The 21167-nt window shown below is 31.9% G+C and overlaps 1 protein-coding gene across 1 annotated transcript in view; it reads right to left on the bottom strand.

Annotated features, from left to right (window-relative positions):
* Positions 1–3363: 3363 nt before the first annotated feature.
* Positions 3364–21167, bottom strand: part of LOC129741391 (uncharacterized) — a 291886-nt gene continuing 274082 nt past the window's right edge. Inside the window, exons 2-5 of the mRNA XM_055733115.1 lie at positions 16600–17294; positions 7995–8108; positions 3485–4012; positions 3364–3367 (exon numbers count right to left, since the gene is read on the bottom strand). Coding sequence (XP_055589090.1) covers positions 3364–3367; positions 3485–4012; positions 7995–8108; positions 16600–17294 — 1341 coding nt within the window. The remainder of the gene's footprint in view (positions 3368–3484; positions 4013–7994; positions 8109–16599; positions 17295–21167) is intronic.

Raw genomic sequence — 21167 nt, 5'->3', positions numbered from 1 at the left:
ATTCAAGTTTGAGACTCAAACAAGCCCTCCCTATGGTCAGATCTAACTAATATTTGGCATGTGACCTTCTGGTAAGTTTATGATCAATTTTAGCTTGAAGCGAGTGAGATTTATCATGTTTAATTCTTCCTGTATTAATTACACTGCGGTTCGTTAAATTATTATAATTAATTATTTTTTAAAAAATTTATGAGCTAGTCTATAAAGGTCGATAAAGCGAAATTTTCTCTAAAAATGCATATTTTTGTTATTTTTCTATCACTAATATCGACAATACTGTTGATCATACGCAAAAATGAAGTTCAGATAATCTATAGCAAATTAATTCACCATTATAATAAAAACGAGATACTTAAATTAATGCTATGCAGTCTAAGATATTTGAATTAAAGAACAAGTATTTTTTTATGTTTCCAAAATTTCATATTTGAAACAAACGCAAGAACTGTTTTACTTAGATTTTTTGAAAATAATTTTCAGATTCAGCGCCCGATTTTACATTAAAAATTGGGATCATACGATGAAGTTCACGATTTTTCTAAAACTTAGTAAACTAGTTTTATCAGGAAGTTTTAAACAACATTTTGGAGTTCAACACTCCAAATAGAACTTTTTTGCTAAATTAAATAGAATAATATCGAATTTGACAAATGTACGTAAGAAGAGAAAAATTGTTGATGAAATATCAACTGTTAATTCTTCTAAATGTTTGATTTTTTTCAAAATTATGTGTTCAATTTTAAGTTGCTAGCTGCTCCTTTGGCAGTTTTTGTGTTACTTTAATAATTACATTTTTTTTCACATTTAAAGGTTTGTACCTACCTATTTGTTTTTTAATTGAACAGATATCTTTAAGTTGCAAAAAATTCAAAAAAAAGAAAAAGTGGAAACCAGATCACACAAAACTTTCTGAGGTTTAATTTTTTTTTTATAATTTCAAAACTAAAAATAACTTTATCGACCTATTCTTGAACATGTTCTAACCGAAGAGGTGATAGATGCAACATGTGAATATTACAGTAGTTATTCCACTTTTATTGTAATGTATATACCTTAGGTATCAAATTATGATCACTAAATGTTAATGATATAGTTTTTTCAATTCTAATAAACAAAAATTAAAAATCCTGGAAAAGGCGTCTAAACTTTGAAATTATCCGATGCCGTAAAAATAAACTTGCCAGATTGCCTGGTTTTATCCGGATTTACCAGAATATTTAAAACGAAATTTGGGAAAAGTCAGGTCTGGCTCGGTTGCCCAGATTTCATCGAAAAATGTCCGGATTTAGCCAAGACATATTTGCTATATTTGTGAAATCAAAGAAAATAAAAACAAATTGTGTTTTTTTATTTACTTCTATGAATGAATTTTGGGAATCCTTAAATACGATCTAGAATCTGCTGATAAATTTTGATGAAAGAAAATGTTTAAATTTTTTTTCATGATTTTTGTTGAGTTATTCCTGGGTTTAGAGTCTGAGTTGCCCGGAAATTGACGGATTTTTGGTCGAAAGATTTGAACTCAAATGCCCGAATTATGCCAGGTTTTTGAATAAAAAAGACCGGATTAGCCCAGCTCAGATACGTGCTAAAAATTCTGGCAACCTTACGTTAAACCTTTACCTTGACGGATGACGGCTTTATGATGTTATCCGCAAACTTTAGTTTAGTTTCATAACTCTATGCCAACAATGTTGGTAAAATAATGTTTTTCGGACAATCACCATTTTTTTTATGAATGTTTATTTTTGAAATTCAGTTACCTGTCTGCGGTAAGATGCAAAAAAATTCAAATCAAAATGACACTTTATGAAACCCCTTATCAAACGCTGGAATATGATTGTGTCGCATAACCCGTTTGTTGACATTAAATTTGAATCTATTTTAACATTTATTTTCATGTTTTCAATTTAGATATTTTTGTTGATATTTTTTTTCCTGAATGTTTACACCATCTCATGTTGTTTTTTTTCTCCTTATATCAGCGTTAGGGACAGAAAAGTTTTAGAATATATTTCGATCTTAGTTAAATTCTATTGCGGATGGTGTTTATGCCTTTTTGGCCTTAAAGCAATAAAAACTGGTAAAAAAGTAAACTCAAAAAGTTTTCACTGGATTTTTTATGAGAAACAAAGTTTATTGGAAGTAACACCTTTCTCTGGGTTTAAGGTGAAAAACGCGTGTTTTTGGGTAATGGATAATTATTCACTAAAAAAAATATTTTTCTGCCTACGATAACGTGATGTTTCATAAATCTGAAGTCATTTGATGCAAAAGCGGTTTTTTTATCTGTAGACATGATTTTTTTTTCGAAGGTATTTAAGTTGAAAAGTGCTGTATGATACCTTAGTTGACAGCACTACACATATTTGCAATTTCTAAAGAAAAGTTTTTTTTTTACAATATAACCGTTTCTAACAGAATGGAAAACACTACGACTTAAGTTAAAGTCGTTAATCTAGATGAATAAAGAAATAATCGTTCCCAAGGCCAAATTCAAAAGATTTTGACTCCATTTCTGTGGTAGGTTATTAACCTTCCAAAGCCGTTCGCAAAATATCCGTTTCGGGGAAATTTGAGTTGTAGTTTGATTTCGTTCTCCTGACTGCAAATGTTGACCGATTTTGATGATAGTATATTCATTGTGTAGGTAATTTATTCATATTACTCAACATTTCAAAATAAGTCGGTATGTATTACCAGGTTATCAGAAACTAGTTCAGAAAGTAAAAAGTTTGAAAAATCAATTTTATTTTTAAAATACTCATAACTTCTGATAGCGTTGCTGTATTTAAGTGTTTTATTGATATTTGAAATTGTCAAGAATCCATCTATCCGACAATGTATAGACATGTTGGAGTCCAATGAAAGTTTTGGCCGCTATCTAAGATCTTTCGGTACCGATTTTCAATGTTAAAATTTTAGTTTTTTGTCATTTATTTGATCATTATTTTCATACAACCTATTTGGTCTGTAAAAATTTCTAGTTCTTCAGTATATTGGAATGACGATAAAGTTGTTCGAAATGAGCGCTTCGGGTCATATTGAACCGAACAGCTTTGGAGGGTTAAAAACATTGTGACAAAACTAATCAGTTTAAAATATTTTCGAACAGAGTATGGAAAAGTATGGTAGTTTGAGAAACATAATTATAATGGATTCTTGAAAAATGTTGAGTGCTTTTTCAAAATTAATCTCGTGTTTTTTATGTTTCGTAGAATCGTTAACGTTAGTATTTTTGATACAACGTCAGAACTGTTTAAAAACCTCAACAATGCAGCATGGAATGTGTTTTCGCGATAATGAAACTTTCACTTCTAGAATCGTCTAGCTATGCTTCTGGCTATATCTAGCTTTAAAAAGTTATCTATAGATAATAAAAATTAAAAAGAATTGCAAAAGTTTGCATCTATCGAAACGAAAGTTCAAGCGTTGAACGAATGCAAAGAGATGAAAGATTGGAAAAAAATGAACGAGTTTGTACAATGCGAGTCCGGATTCCTTTTCACAAAACTTAGAATCGGAAAAACAAATCAAAAACTTATAATCGTGGTGAATTGGTAGGACGACGACAATGAATGACGAAAGAAAACTTGAGAATATTTTTTTTTTGAAAGGAAAACAAAGGTACGAGTGAATTACATCCAAATGCAGCTTATATGTAACATTAACCAACAATAAAGTAAACGTTTTGAGTGAAGGAACACTACAAATGTATAACGGTCTATATGTATATAAAAGAGTATATAAATGCAAGAGAAGAGGTTTTACGAATACAAGGGGCAGGTTAACTTTTGGTGGTGGGTTGAGTTGGCATTTTTTTGTTTTTTGATAGAATAGAAACCTTGTCGGCGATTCATTGTCTTTGGAGCTGGAGCCGTTTCCATCCTGGAGGAGATTCCGGCTGAACAGGAGCTTAGCCAGCGAGTCCAACTTGGCGCTGACCAACGGGGAACGTTCCGAGTGTTCCGATTCGGAGTTGTTGTCGTGGTCCGAACTCACCGAACGGCCTCTGCAATGAGATGCGCGGAAAAGGGTGGGGTCATTAGTACACTTGTGGCTGTCAATGAATTATTAGGGTCTCTTAAGGGGTATTTTTAGAATGTTAGGGTTGTTAGATGACTTCCAAGCTGAAAGTTATCTACATGATTTGTAGAATGTAGAAACTGGTTAAATACTTATTTCTCCTAAAGCATGTTACGCTGATATATGGGAAACTTTCATTACAAAACTTTAAAACCTTGAATACATTTCGTAGATTGGCTTAACAAATTTTCCAGTGCAAAATTTCGGCTCAATCTAACCTGATTTAGAGGTGTTTCAAAGCACTCAGAGCTTCGATATTTTAACCCTCAAAAATCACTTAGGGAGAAGTTCAAGAAATCGGAAAAATCGATATTTATTATTTTTCAAGTTGAATGCATGACTGGGTCTTGACTTAAATTCTGGGTCTTGGCCGATTTTCGAAAAACAGATAGCTTTATATGGGTCCATAGGAATTTTCTTAAAAGTTAATTACAAACCAATTCCAAATTACATGTGAATCTTTAAAATTTTTATTAGGCATTCATCTTATGCTTAATTTTTTAAAAGGGTGGTCCATAGGATGGCCAAAATGCATGTCAGAAAAATAAACTTGATAAATCTTACGCAATTCAGGTTAAAAATTGATCAATGCATCGGCATTTAAGAACTTAGTTCACATTTATAATAAAACAAATATGAGACATTTTGTTCGCAAAGAGCATGAAAAATGCTGAAATTGCTTGAAATTAGTCATTGTCATTAAAATTAGTCATAAGCCATGAAGAGAGGTTTAAGAAAAGCTTGAAAATACCTCTTAAATCGGATAGAAAATTAAGTACCCAAGAAAGTTATTTAGAAAATAATTTTTTTCAAGTATTCCTTATAGAGCAATGTTTTCTTTGCAAGTTTTTAGATATTAAAAAATAGAGAAATGAAGCCGACCACATTTCAGAGGCCAAAGCTTGATAATTAGAACGTTCAAAATTAAAAAAACAAAATCCAATCAATTTTATAATAAAACTTCCTAATAAAAATGATTTCAAGATTTCGTTGACCGTGTGAAAATGAAAAAAAAAATGACAGAAAAGAACAAAAAAAACGAAAATGACAAAAATAACACAAGTGAAATGACGGAAATAAAGAAAATAATAAATTTAAAAAAAAAGTAATAAATCACAAAAATTACAAAAATAGCAAAAATTAAAAAAATAATAAAAAATACGAAAATTGCAAAAATTAAAAAAATTAAAAATATTTACAGAAATTATAAAAATTAAAAAATTTTGAAAATTACAAAAATGACAAAAACTTGCATAAACTACAAAAAAACAAAATTGACAAAAATGACAAAAATGACAAAAATGACAAAAATGACAAAAATGACAAAAATGACAAAAATGACAAAAATGACAAAAATGACAAAAATGACAAAAATGACAAAAATGACAAAAATGACAAAAATGACAAAAATGACAAAAATGACAAAAATGACAAAAATGACAAAAATGACAAAAATGACAAAAATGACAAAAATGACAAAAATGACAAAAATGACAAAAGTGACAAAAATGACAAAAATGACAAAAATGACAAAAATGACAAAAATGACAAAAATGACAAAAATGACAAAAATGACAAAAATGACAAAAATGACAAAAATGACAAAAATGACAAAAACGACAAAAACGACAAAAATGACAAAAATGACAAAAATGACAAAAATGACAAAAATGACAAAAATGACAAAAATGACAAAAATGACAAAAATGACAAAAATGACAAAAATGACAAAAATGACAAAAATGACAAAAATGACAAAAATGACAAAAATGACAAAAATGACAAAAATGACAAAAATGACAAAAATGACAAAAATGACAAAAATGACAAAAATGACAAAAATGACAAAAATGACAAAAATGACAAAAATGACAAAAATGACAAAAATGACAAAAATGACAAAAATGACAAAAATGACAAAAATGACAAAAATGACAAAAATGACAAAAATGACAAAAATGACAAAAATGACAAAAATGACAAAAATGACAAAAATGACAAAAATGACAAAAATGACAAAAATGACAAAAATGACAAAAATGACAAAAATGACAAAAATGACAAAAATGACAAAAATGACAAAAATGACAAAAATGATAAAAATGACAAAAATGACAACAATGTCAAAAATTACAAAAATTATAAAAATTACAAAAATTACAAAAATTACGAAAATTACGAAAATTACAAAAATTACAAAAATTACAAAAATTACAAAAATTACAAAAATTACAAAAATTACAATAATTACAAAAATTACAAAAATGACAAAAATAACAAAAATTACAAAAATAACAATAATTCAAAAATTACAAAAATTACAAAAATTACAAAAATTACAAAAATCACAAAAATTACAAAAATACAAAAATTACAAAAATTATAAAAATGACAAAAATTACAAAAATTACAAAAATTACAAAAATTACAAAAATTACAAAAATACCAAAAATGACAAAAATGACAAAAATCACAAAAATTAAAAAATTACAAAAATACAAAAATTACAATTATTACAAAAATTATAAAAAATATCAACATTTACAAAAATGACAAAAATGACAAAAATTTCAAAAATTACAAAAATTACAAAAATGACAAAAATTACAAAAATTACAAAAATTACAAAAATTACAAAAATTACAAAAATGACAAAAATGACAAAAATGACAAAAATGACAAAAATGACAAAAATGACAAAAATGACAAAAATGACAAAAATGACAAAAATGACAAAAATGACAAAAATGACAAAAATGACAAAAATGACAAAAATGACAAAAATGACAAAAATGACAAAAATGACAAAAATGACAAAAATGACAAAAATGACAAAAATGACAAAAATGACAAAAATGACAAAAATGACAAAAATGACAAAAATGACAAAAATGACAAAAATGACAAAAATGACAAAAATGACAAAAATGACAAAAATGACAAAAATGACAAAAATGACAAAAATGATAAAAATGACAAAAATGACAAAAATGACAAAAAAGACAAAAATTACAAAAATGACAAAAATGACAAAAATGACAAAAATGACAAAAATGACAAAAATGACAAAAATGACAAAAATGACAAAAATGACAAAAATGACAAAAATGACAAAAATGACAAAAATGACAAAAATGACAAAAATGACAAAAATGACAAAAATGACAAAAATGACAAAAATGACAAAAATGACAAAAATGACAAAAATGACAAAAATGACAAAAATGACAAAAATGACAAAAATGACAAAAATGACAAAAATGACAAAAATGACAAAAATGACAAAAATGACAAAAATGACAAAAATGACAAAAAATACAAAAACTACAAAAATTACAAAAATCGCAAAATTAAAAAAATGACAAAAATGACAAAAATGACAAAAATGACAAAAATGACAAAAATGACAAAAATGACAAAAATGACAAAAATGACAAAAATGACAAAAATGACAAAAATGACAAAAATGACAAAAATGACAAAAATGACAAAAATGACAAAAATGACAAAAATGACAAAAATGACAAAAATGACAAAAGTGACAAAAGTGACAAAAGTTACAAAAATGACCAAAATGATAAAAATGACAAAAATTACAAAAATTTAACCAATTTTGGCACAGATTTTTTTTTTTTGTTTAATCAACTAATTGTGTATGGTTGGTTTTTGGAATTCGATATGACAATGATCGTTGACTCCCTTATATTTTTAAGGATATTGAGGAAATTCGATTCTAGCCACGTCAACTTATGTTCAAAATCATGTGACAAACAAAATAATCCGTTCATATAACTATGAAGGGGCAGTACAATTGGGTGATAATGGGAACCCATTAGCTAGAGCGGTCGATTACTTATTAGTAGGTAGAAGCACCAATACCAATAAGTGACCCCGGAATGACTTCTTACCTGAACAACATCCGTTTGCTGGCCGCCGAAACGGTCACTTCCGTCCTAGGCTCGTTAAACTCGGCCGCCGACTGGGCCCGGCGCATTTTCTTTTTCTTCCGCCGGTAACTGGACCTGGAAACGGGAAACGGTTGGCACATTAAACTTAATAGCTCCCGGAACAGAGAATGTGGACTGGTTGGTCGATTGTTTTGTTTTGTTTTTTTTTTTTATTTCGTATTTTCGGGTCAGCGAGTGGCAAAAGCCAAGCAAATGTGAAAAGAATATGTCATTTACGATGGTCAATGTTTGCTGGTGCAGGACACAAACAAAACGAAACGGTTAGCACAAATTGGGTGCCGGCTGCCGGAACTTAATTATTTACAACAATTAGAACAGAAAAAAGATTTTAATGGGTCATTGTACTCGTGAGATGGATGAGTATTGGGTGTAGTAGGTATCATTGCTTAGTAGGTTATTCGTGTGATTAGCTTTTAGCTTTTTAACTTCTATTGATTGAATACTTTCAAAAACTCTTTAACTAAACTGGACACCCTAACTTTTATTTATTTTGATGTTTTCTGTGTTCCATTCCTGTGGTTTTGTCATTTTAATATTTTTGGCATTTTCGTCGTTTCTGTAATTTTTGTCATTTTTGTTACTTTTGTCATTTCCGTCATTTCTGTCATTTTTGTCATTTTTGTCATTTTTGTCATTTTTGTCATTTTTGTCATTTTTGTCATTTTTGTCATTTTTGTCATTTTTGTCATTTTTGTCATTTTTGTCATTTTTGTCATTTTTGTCATTTTTGTCATTTTTGTCATTTTTGTCATTTTTGTCATTTTTGTCATTTTTGTCATTTTTGTCATTTTTGTCATTTTTGTCATTTTTGTCATTTTTGTCATTTTTGTCATTTTTGTCATTTTTGTCTTTTTTGTCATTTTTGTCTTTTTTGTCATTTTTGATATTTTTGTCATTTTTGTTATTTTTGTTATTTTTGTGATTTTTGTTCTTTTTTTTATTGTTGTCAATTTTGTCATTTTTGTCATTTTTGTCAGTTTTGTTATTTTTGTCATTCTTGTAATTTTTGGCAGTTTTGTCAGATCATTCAACTTTTTGAAGACAGTTACGCAGTATCAAATTTTGAATATTTTTGAAGGATATTATGAACTACATTAAAATCGAAAATTCTTTAATATTCCTCTTTAAAAAAGAATATTTTGATGACTTTAAAACTCGTTATGAACTCATCGATCCAAAAAGCTGAAGCTTTCTTCCACGGTGCGCTTTGTACAGTGTAATGTGCGACAAAATGGGAGGCAAAAATCTTTTTTTTTTTTTGGAAGGCTAACCAAATGGTGTTAATATTTCATGCGACACCTGGCAAACGTTGCTTGGTCCGACACTAATTGGCTGTGATTATTTTTTCTCCATTCCAAACTGTGGTTTGAGCTTTTGACCCGGAAATTGAGGATGAGGGTGGAGTGCAGGCTGTGAATGATTCTTGTAACAATTGACATAGTTGAGTGGTGCATATCGACAACAGCAATACCAACAGACGATCAGACATTGCACATTGATCAGTGGACAATAACACGGACATAACGAGGTGTGTGCGTGCATTTTTATTCTGCGTGGCAGAAGAGCGTGAAATTAATTGAATTTTTGCGTTGCGGCTGTTTCGGTGTTTTTACTTTAAATTGATCACTCACCGTCGCATGCAATGGATTGGGTGGAAATCATCAAATTCCATGCAACTCCATTCCCTGTTTGCAGAAGGAAAACAAACTCAACGGAGTTATCATTTGGATTTTTTTCATTTTCATTGTGATAAGGATTGGACAGGAATGTTGAAATTATTTTTCTTTAGTGATAATTTGTTCAAAACGCATGAAGTTCGAAATTTTGATTGTTTGAAGCCGAAACTTATGCTTAGGATTATTTTTGCTTTTGTACCGTTGGAAAGCTGGGACTTCCCTCTATCATTAAAGCAAAAATTAAAAATTACTCTAGCATCACTGGATCGTGTTCAGGTACTAAAAAAGTGCATTTTGTATCTGGTTGATTTTTAAAGCTGAAAATAACGTTGAAAAATGCATTTCAGGAACGTGTGAAAAAGCTGAAAATCAATCACTGTGGGGGCATAATGAGAACCCCTCTGGGGCAGTATAAGCACCATGAATCGGAGCATGATGGGCATTTTCTGCCGTAGAATCTAGCAGCGGATTCAGCTCGATGAAGTCAACTCAATTTTAGAGCTACTGCTTTTCTAATTTCATCTGAAGATTTTGCATTGCAATTAAGGTGTCGGTGAAGGAACTCAGAGGACTCGAGTTCGAATCCTGGTCGAGGCGTTTTTTTCCATCAGTCGGGATCGATGCACTTCCCGATTAGAAGAGAAAAACAAAATTATTTCAAGATGAGATATTTTGATCGGGTTGGCATCCTTTATCATAGAAACGACTGGACAAATTTCAACAAAATTATAAACTTATCGAAAGTGTTATGAAAATTTTGAATATTAAAATTATTTTTAAAATGTTATGCTCTGCAGTGAAGCGCACTCACGTCAAGCGAAAAAAACAAGATACAGACTTCGTTCGTTTTTTTAAAACACGCCCGTAAATTTTATGTTGCCAAAATCGAATGTTGCCAAAATCGAACGGTTTTTTTTGTCACTTTTTTATTTCAAATTAGTCAAAATTGATTTAAAACCTTAAGTTAGCCTAAAATTTTCTAATTTGGCTTAATTATTTTAGTTTTAAGCAGTAAAACATGGAAACATTCGTGTTTTTACAGTTTAAACCTATTATAAATAAGCCGAATCGAAAAATTTCATGCTAATATTACGATTTACATTGATTTTGATTAATTTGAAATGAAAATTAAAAATAAAAAAGTGCCAAAAAAAAACCGTCTTTTTCGGATGTTGCCAAAATCGAACGGGGTCTGTATTTCGTATTTGGCCCGCAATGTGTTAAAAGAAACAAAATTATGCAATTTTCACAAAGTTCAAACTTTTTGGATAAATTTATCAACTAGTGATAAAACCTATCTTAAAATGAAAATTATTTACCTAGTTTCAGTTAAATACTATTAAAAAAATATTTCCACCTGGCACCACTAAGCGTCATTTAAAATCAAAACATCAACATCTCAGTGTTGACTTTTGTAGGGGCGTTTCAATGTCAATATGAGGAAAATGCATTTCACGTGCGGCCTTTTCAAAAGTTGATCATTAGCATTCATGGCTTGAGGCAAGGTTCTTAGATACACTAGGTTCTCCGACTTTCACAGTAAGTAGGCGAGGAGTGAGCGGGGCTCTCAATGAGTTTGTTTATTTTTTGCTCAGCTTTTCTGTGGTTTGTTGGTAAACAAACTTCATGAGTTTCGCATAGTTGCATAGCCTACATAGCCAAAATGGCTGAATCGGGAATTCGTTATTCGGGAACACCTCCTGAATTACCCACCTTGGCTTGAGGTTAGGGCTGAGGCCTTTTGTTAAGGTGGTGTTCGTGCCGAACTGTCAGTATATCGTTACAGTGTTGCAAAAAAAGCTTATAATTTTAGCTGAGCTCTTTAAAAATTTTGTTGAATCAAAAAAAAAATCAAACCACAGTATAAATCTGTTAATTTTTTTTTGTCTTTTCCTGTTTCATTGCAAACTTTTGGAAGTCAAACTGGAAGTCAACTGCTTATCCAAGTTGATGGTTTTGATTTTTCTAATCCTTTTGTCTGGATCCAGCTCAAGCTGATAGAGATGGTTCATTTACCATTATCCTAAAAACCTTAAATATCCAAACAATATTTTCCACAAAAACAACATTTTGCTGGATACATTCATTGGAATAACCTAAAAAAATATTTTTCTTCACGAAACCCACTCCAAGTCAGTTCAGATTCGGATTGAATATTTGGAAATGCATAAAGAGCAAAGTTTGGCTGCGGTTTGTGGATAAAATTAGAAAAATAAACCACTCTAAGCTCAGACACAAGTTATTTCTTGTTCTGAGGGCTCATTTTATTTAATAAAACATAATTTATGATCTGTGAGAAATGATATCTGATCTGCAAAGAGGACTCATTTCTGCACATATTTAATGAAAATACTTTGCTATCAATTTCGTTTAAGAATTAACATTTTTTGACCGATTTGATGCCAAAGTTATAGGATGTCCCATTAAAGGGTGATACGGTCAAAATTTGATCAATATCAACTTGACGTATTTCTTTCAATTTTGCATTTGAAAAACCTGAACACCCCTCATTTTAAAGGTGTGTGTGTGTGTGTAGAATGTTGCTCTTATTTTGATTTTGGAATTCACTCTTCAGTTGTCAAAATGCCGTCCAAGGAAGAAGAGCAGCGTATCAAAATTTTGCTCGCGCATCGCGAAAATCCGAGCTACTCGCACGCAAAGCTGGCAAAATCGCTAAAAGTTGCCATATCTACCGTTACAAATGTAATTAAAGTGTTTGGAGAACGATTGTCGATAGCCAGGAAGTTTGGATCGTGGGAAATCGATAACCGGAAGCCGCTGAGACGACAAAGAGAGTTGCCGGTAGTTTCAAGCGAAACCCTAACCTCTCTCTACGAGATGCCGCAAATAAGCTGGGTGTATCGTCTACAACCGTGCATCGAGCCGGACTATCGACTTATAAGAAGGTAGTGACTCCAAATCGCGATGATAAACAAAATACGACGGCCAAAGGGCGATCCCGGAGGCTGTACACGACGATGCTGACGAAGTTTGACTGCGTGGTAATGGACGACGAAACCTACGTCAAAGCCGACTACAAGCTGCTTCCTGGACAGGAGTTTTATATGGCAAAAGGAAGGGGAAAGGTAGCAGATATTTTTAAGCTCATGAAACTGTCAAAGTTCGCGAAGAAATATCTGGTTTGTAAGGCCATCGGTACCTGTGGCTTGACAAGCAGCATTTTCATAGCTTCCGGGACTGTCAACCAAGAAATTTACGTGAAAGAGTGTTTGAATAAACGTCTGCTGCCTTTCCTGAAGAAACACGGTTGTTCCGTACTGTTTTGGGCGGATTTGACATCTTGCCATTACGGTTAAAAGGCCATGGAGTGGTACGCCACCAACAACGTGCAGGTGGTTCCTCCGCCCAATTGAGAAATACTGGGCTATTGTCAAGCGGAACCTAAAGAAGACCAAAACAACTGCTAAGGAAGAGCAGCAGTTCAAGGCAAACTGGCTTTCTGCGGCGAAGAAGATGGACAAGGTGGCTGTACAAAATCTGATAGCAGGGGTTAAGCGTAAGGCTCGGCCATTCGGATTTGGAAAAGCGGAAGCCTAACTGAATATTTTTCCTGAATTTTATACTTGAAAAAGAAATTTAATTTGATTTTTTAAATAAACGATTTCACCGATTTACACGCGTTTTCCCTTGACCAAATTTTGACCGTATCACCCTTTATATCTAAGCACGATTCTAATGCAATCCTGTTAATTTCGGATGACGTCCAAACAGGTGATTACTGCTGCGTGTTGTTTTTACAGTTCAACCTAAAACTCTGTTTATCGAGAGCTCCAGTTTTCATCATTTTCGTGAAAATGAGAGCCACTTCCACGGAAAAGCGCAAAAATATCGTGCACAAATGGTGTACATTTTCGCGAGTCAGTAAGCGAAAATGAGGATGTAAGCATTGGAGAGATCCAAAATGCGATTCGGAAGTATGGAGAAGAAATCAGCTTCGAGAACAAACCAAATCTGGGCGAAAAACGGTCCAGTGGACAAAACTTTGGACCGCAAAGTCATGCCTGTAAGAAGACTGCCTCAGTTCAGGATGTAGCCAGAAAGTGGGATCCTCTCGTAGCACCGTTCATCGTGCCAAGGTAAGATTGGGTCTAACGACATATAAGAAGCAGAAGAAGCAGAAGCGGAATCAAAATCAAGCTGCTTCCGTCAAACCAAGAGCTTGCAATAACTGCTGTGTTTGATTGCAAAACGCTTCCAGATGATCAGTTTTTCACTGTTCAGGAAAGCCGAAATATTGACGACATCATTTTTTACCGAAAAAGCGACAATGTGAGTATGGCATGCTTTCCGAGCCGTTCGTGACCGACTACTGACACAATGAATACAGCTGTTGACGTCCGAGAGAGCCTGAACCGTCGCCTGCTCCCAAGCATTGATTCGCAAGCAAAATCACTCAGTACTGCTTTTGACGGATTCGGCATCAGTTTACTACTCAAAAGACACTATGGCTTGGTATCCATCCAACAAAGTCCAGATCGTACCGAAGCAGATTGTTGAACGACACTCGCGACAACCGAACGTTTCACCGCGGTGATTGATCCGGACTGACGAACCGCGTGGCAAATGTAAACGATGTAAACAATAACAGAGAGTCGCAAGTGAGAGAGAACGTCAATTCGCTATTGCTCTAGAATCCAAGGTGTGTATATAAAGGAGGTGCTACCGTATGTCAAATTCCCGATTCAGCCATTTTGACCATTTCGGTTTAGCAACTGCGAAACTCATAGAGTTTGTTTACCAACAAACCAAGAAAACGGCTAAGCAAATGTTTTTATGTTTGTAAACAAACTCATTGAGCGTCCTGTGCACTCCTCGCCTACTAACTGTGGAAGTCGGAGAACCTTGTACTTCTGAAAACCTTGCTAGAATCGACGAAGACTGAATTCGAATATTTCACTGGAATTGTTACCAGTTGAATAAATTGGAAATCATTGGGAAAATGTTACCAATATGACGGATTGATAATCCTAGCATATATCCTTTATACATGACCTTAATACATGACTTGACGAGATTAAATGTGATTGTATTATCAGTTTCTGATACAAATATCTCTCTGTTTTATTTGATGACACAACTGAGAGGAATCCGCCAAATTTTCCTTAAGCAAGACTGTTTGAAACCGAGACTGTTTGAGCCCTTACAAAATCGTATTTGAGAAAACATGTGAAGCCTGCAGATTCTATCGAAAACTTCGCCAAAGACTGGAAAGAAGTGGCCCAAATCATCGCAAATCAGGCTGTCTGAAGCTAATGAGCCGTCTTTGATCTATAATTTGAATACTAGCCTACAATTGATGGAATATAATTTAGTAGGGGAGAGTGGGGTATCGTGGGCCATGGGGAAACGTGGGCCACTTTTAATATCTCAGATGTGTGTTGAGATAAAAATCTCAAACCAACTGTCATCGTTTTCGCTTTGCGTGAACATATATTCCTATATGTTGTTGACTGAAAAACGCATCATATGTTTCTTTTATTTATCAAGCTAAAAAAAGTTAGAAAAATTTACTTACATAATTAAAAAAACATTCGCTAATTTCATCGGTGGGGAACCTTAAGTGCATAACAAAAATATGCTCATACGCTTATGATCTTACTTTTGTCATGATCGTTCACGTCTAAAAGGAATTTTTGATGAAACATCAATAAGTCACACAAACGCAACCAATTTGCAAATCATAGCTTGTGGGGAATCGTGGGCCACACATCGTGAATCACCTATATTTTTATGGTTTTATACACAATCAGAACTTAAAATACGTTTTTCCTATCTGCAATGTTTTCTTATGTCAATTGAAGAGTTATGAAAAATATTTTGTCCATCTTATATAAGAAATTTTGCCAAAACGTTCGCGAGCCAGGTTTTGGAATCTATGCGATCATACACAGCTCTCTTTTTTATTTCATCATCTGAAATTACTTTAAAATAACGAAATGAATTAGGAAATCACAGTTTTGGGTCAACTCATAAACTTTGCATGTTATTTGGTCAATTTGGATTTGGTGGCCCACGATTCCCCACCATTTTTCAAAATCCAAAAAATATTGCTTTTTTTCAAACAGTCAGAATTAGGGGAAAACAACTTATTAAAAAAAAATAAAAAATACCTTATGATACCTTGAAAATGTAGAAAACCAAACCATTTTTTATTTTCATTTTATCTTTAATAATAAAGAAGTTATGGAACAACGAAAAAAAGTGGCCCATGATTCCCCACTCTCCCATATTAAATCACTGTAAAAGAAGACTTAATGCGAAATAAAAATTGAATTCGCTCCTAAATTGTGTTTAAACTGTTATACTGTACTCCTATAATACTGTAGTAAAATTTTTATTTATTCACAGAATACCTTTTTATAAGTTGAAGCAAGTAAATTTTACCATAAGAAAAATTTCTTGAAATTTGATTGGAAAGCTGTACAAGTGTTTTAACAGTGATAACTCCCTTTAAAAAACATGAAAAAATTGGAAAAACAAAAAAAAACAGGCTTTAATGAAAAGGGGATGTCTAAATTTTCCAACGGTAAAAAAATTATCAAAGCGTATTTTCGAAAAACATCATAAAGGTTGTACAAAAATCCGGTTGTTTGTAATTATTTTTCATCTGTTTGAGAACAAGTGAACTTTGAAATACTGAATGTTTTTGAACCGAAATATATACTTCATGAAAAGTTTTTGTCTCCTAGAAGATAGTCAAAATTCAAAGTCCAACCATTGTATCAGTGTTCATTTCCTACAAAAATAACATTTGGCTTGTATACATACATATGAACATTTATAAAGTAAGAAGATCTACTAAATAAAATAATCTAAAATTCAGGCAGCTCGGCTACAAGGGCACCTACCTTGAGGGACGCTCCTGGCAGAACCGGTCATGTCCGGTCGTCTCCATAACCCGGGCCTCCTTCTCTTCGGCGCCATTGCGCTTATTCATCGTCGAGTATAGATTGAACATTTTAAGTTTAGTTTTCACATTGGTCACTTCACAAACGCGAACGATTATTTTCCGGCTACTCTTGATAACGGTATTGATTGTCTTGTAGAGCGAAAAGGAGACCGGCGGCGGTTGGCCGGCACCCGTGGAACCTACGCCAATTCCGGTCGTGGGAATGTGACCTCTTCCTCCACCGGTGACTGGTGGATTGGTTCCACTTCCGATCAGGGGGAAAAAGGCCTCCCGGGGTGATTTTCCTGGGGGCAGTGGCGGAAGTGCTGCCACGAACGGATGATTAGCCGCAGTAGGAATCTGTGGGGCTGCTATGTGATGTTCGGCGGCAAATGGTTGGACAATGTAAGGATGGCTGCCGGTGCCCAACAGGACCGGAAGGCAAGTTCCGGTTTCGATGGACCCAACCGAAGTCGGAATAACGTTGCCGTTCGTGGCCGTTGGCGTCGAGGGTTGTGACCGATGTTGATGAGCTTGCTGCTGCTGCTGCTTTTGGTGCAATCTTTCCGAGGACGATGAGCGTCGTCCCACCACTGAGTGAGTTTGTTGTCGTCGGGACTGAGTAGATGATTGATGATGTTTATTCGTTGTATCCTGAATGGATGCGTTCACACAAAACGGGACAATGTAGATTAAGGTTTCAATTGAGACTGGTAACACTGGATGGAACTTAATGTTTCAGGAAAATGAGCTCGGAATCATTGTTCCTGGGGGTATGTCAACTGTGTTGATTGGATCGGACAGCTCAGAGACGTCCCGATGCAAGTAAGTGAGATTGATTGCGTGGAACTTGTTCCGACCATGAGTGGGTAATAAACTGACTCTAAGTCTTTGTTGATAACTAATATGCGAATATATGCCTCATAGGCTTCTTTTTAAGATATTGCTTTATTGGCTCGTGAGGTCTATTGAAACTAATCAATTAGAAGAGCTGAAGAACGTGTTTGTTGTTTTTTTTTTCAATTCAAAAATGAAAACTAACAACAAGTTCAGATCTTCAACTAATGATTCTCAACTCAAATTTTTTTTTCTCCTAACATAAATGCATAAATTGGTCTCAAATTGTAATGTAGGTAGACAATATCTTATTTATTGTATGGCTGTAAATTAGGGTGGCTCTTAGCTATATAGAAGTTTTTAAAATAAAAAAATTCACTGCTTCTACCCTCTAGTTCTGATCTTTTTATCAAGTAAACAATCAGTGCAAAACTTCACTTTGAATGGACAACCCTAAAGCGACTATCAAACTTCTTAAAGTTGTAAAATTTATGAAAACAACTTTAAAATTTTTAATAAAAAAATCTCAATTAATTCTTTCAACACTGTTAAAATCTTGAAATTTTTTTGAAGTGAAGCCTAGGAACAACTTTTCAGAAGACTGAGCTGATCGAAAAAGGTTATCGACTTTTTTATATTAACTTTCCCACACATTTTGTATGAAGAATACCTCAGGGTAGCAATATATGAGGAAAATTTTATAATCGAATTAAAAAAAACCGACCATTTATATTTTGTAGATTGGCCCAAAAAAGTGACCTGTGCGAAATTTCAGCTAAATCGGATTTGATTAAGTGGTGAAATCGGAAAAGTCAAAATTTTTATTTTGATGCCAAAATGACTTGAAAATGCATGAATCGTCCAAATCTGGTGTTATCTCCAAAATTTTTTTTTGTCAAAAATTGACTTAAGGATTTAAAAAATCACGTAAAAGAGATAAACGGAAATCCGGAAAATCGAAATTTTAATGTTGAAGCAAAATGATATAGAAATGCTTGAAACGTCGAGATGTGTTGTTATGTCGAAAAAAAATTATTGTCAAAAATCGACTTTCTGGGTTGAGATAATACCAGATCGCGACGTTTCATGCATTTTTAAGTAATTTGGCATCAAAACCAAAATTTCGATTTCCCAGATATTCTTTACTTCCCTTTGTAATTTTTTTTTTAAATTCTAAAGTCGATTTTAAACAAAAAAAAATAATTTCGAGACCAGAACACCAGATTTTGACGTTTTATGCATTTTAAAGTTATTTGGTATCAAATCGCAAATTTCGATTTTTCCGAATTCTTTTGGTCCCCCTTTGGTGATTTTTGAGGTTGAAAATACCAGATCTTTGAGCACTTTGAAATACCCCGTAATCAAATCCGATTGAGCTTAAATTTTGTACAGGTGAGTTTTTTTTCGGGCCAATCTACAAAATGTAGAGGATCGGTTTGCGAAATCCGACGTGCCAAGAAAAAAAAGCTTCTTGAGTTTAGCAGACTCGTAAGGAGGTTAAGTCTGATGGGAAAAAAATCCGTAGAGTAAAAATAAAATTCGTTCACAGGTAGACTGATTATAAATCCTTGAGTCGGAAAGATTCTCTTGGTTTTGACTCGCTTGAGTTTTTTTTTGTTTGACTAACTTAAGTATTTTTGTTTTGACTTCGATTCTTTTTGGCTTGCTTGATTTTTTTGAGATTCTGACTCAAGGCTTTTCTGGTTTGCTTTCGGGCATTTAAAAAAGAAAGTTGTTTGCTTGAGATCCAAGACCAAAAAATTGCCAAAAATAGAACTAAACATCAAAAACGTTCGATAACATAAACCTAATCATTAATTTCTATCTGTTAATGTAATACATAAAGAAATTGTAACAGAAAATGAAGGCATAAGTCAATTTTAATTATGATCATAAAAGATGCAATACATTAATACAATTATTTATTATGGTTAATTTTCAAAACTGCTAAACTAAGGTTGCCAAATTGCCTGGTTTTATCCGGGTTTGCCCGGATATTTATTTAATGCAAATTTTAGGAACAGTCCGACCTGGCCCGGTTGCCTGAATTTCATTGAAAAAAGCACGGATTTTGCCCCGATTTTTTCACTTCAATTAGCAAATCAAACAAAAAAAAAAATTTTATAAATTTTTTAATGTTTGCCTCCAAAACTGAAATTTTCGAGAAAATTTTATTGAAACAATTATGATAGGTTTTTTGGAAGCTTAAAATACGATTTAAATCTTGTTAATTTTTGTTGAGTATTTTTCTATATTTGGAAAAAAAATTGGCCAGATATTGCCCGGAATTTTGGTCGTCAATTGAGAAATCAAATTCCCGGGATTTGCCAGGTTTTTATGTAAAATTGCCTGGAATTTCCGGCCCGGGTACGTGCAAAAAAAATTCTGGCAACCTTATGCTAAACATTTTTAATGATCATTGCAAAATTGCATTTTGAAATTAAAAAAAAAACTGTGATTCAAGATTCAGAATTCACTTTCGAAGTGTCTAAATTTGACATTTTTAAAGAAATTTTATGATAGACATTTAAAATTTTAAAAATTCGTAACTTAGGGTTAAAAATAAGCATATCAAATTCCAAATTCACAATTCCAAACTCTATATTCAAAATTCAAATTGCAATCATCATTCCAAATTAGAAATTAAAATAAAAAATTTAGAATTAAAAAAAAAGCGATTCTAAAATATTAGAAATTAAACATTAAAATTTCAAAATTCAAAATTTAAAAATTTTAAATAAAAAAACAAAATATTTCACCTTAAAATTTCAAAAATAAAAATAGTATATTCAATATATGAAATAAAAAACATTCTAATGCAACACCTGAAGTTCAAAATTCAAAATAAAAAATTTAATGATTCGAAATTCGAATTTAAAAATTTAAAATTGCCAATAGAAAATTAAAAATTAAAAATTCAAAATTCAAAATTCAAAATTCAAAATTCAAAATTCAAAATTCAAAATTCAAAATTCAAAATTCAAAATTCAAAATTCAAAATTCAAAATTCAAAATTCAAAATTCAAAATTCAAAATTCAAAATTCAAAATTCAAAATTCAAAATTCAAAATTCAAAATTCAAAATTCAAAATTCAAAATTCAAAATTCAAAATTCAAAATTCAAAATTCAAAATTCAAAATTCAAAATTCAAAATTCAAAATTCAAAATTCAAAATTCAAAATTCAAAATTCAAAATTCAAAATTCAAAATTCAAAATTCAAAATTCAAAATTCAAAATTCAAAATTCAAAATTCAAAATTCAAAATTCAAAATTCAAAATTCAAAATTCAAAATTCAAAATTCAAAATTCAAAATTCAAAATTCAAAATTCAAAATTCAAAATTCAAAATTCAAAATTCAAAATTCAAAATTCAAAATTCAAAATTCAAAATTCAAAATTCAAAATTCAAAATTCAAAATTCAAAATTCAAAATTCAAAATTCAAAATTCAAAATTCAAAATTCAAAATTCAAAATTCAAAATTCAAAATTCAAAATTCAAAATTCAAAATTCAAAATTCAAAATTCAAAATTCAAAATTCAAAATTCAAAATTCAAAATTCAAAATTCAAAATTCAAAATTCAAAATTCAAAATTCAAAATTCAAAATTCAAAATTCAAAATTCAAAATTCAAAATTCAAAATTCAAAATTCAAAATTCAAAATTCAAAATTCAAAATTCAAAATTCA

Source organism: Uranotaenia lowii, chromosome 2, assembly GCF_029784155.1.
Source record: "Uranotaenia lowii strain MFRU-FL chromosome 2, ASM2978415v1, whole genome shotgun sequence".
In the NCBI taxonomy this organism is placed as follows: domain Eukaryota; kingdom Metazoa; phylum Arthropoda; class Insecta; order Diptera; family Culicidae; genus Uranotaenia; species Uranotaenia lowii.
Note: the sequence above shows the minus strand (reverse complement) of the source record. Positions and strands in the feature narration are given on the sequence as shown.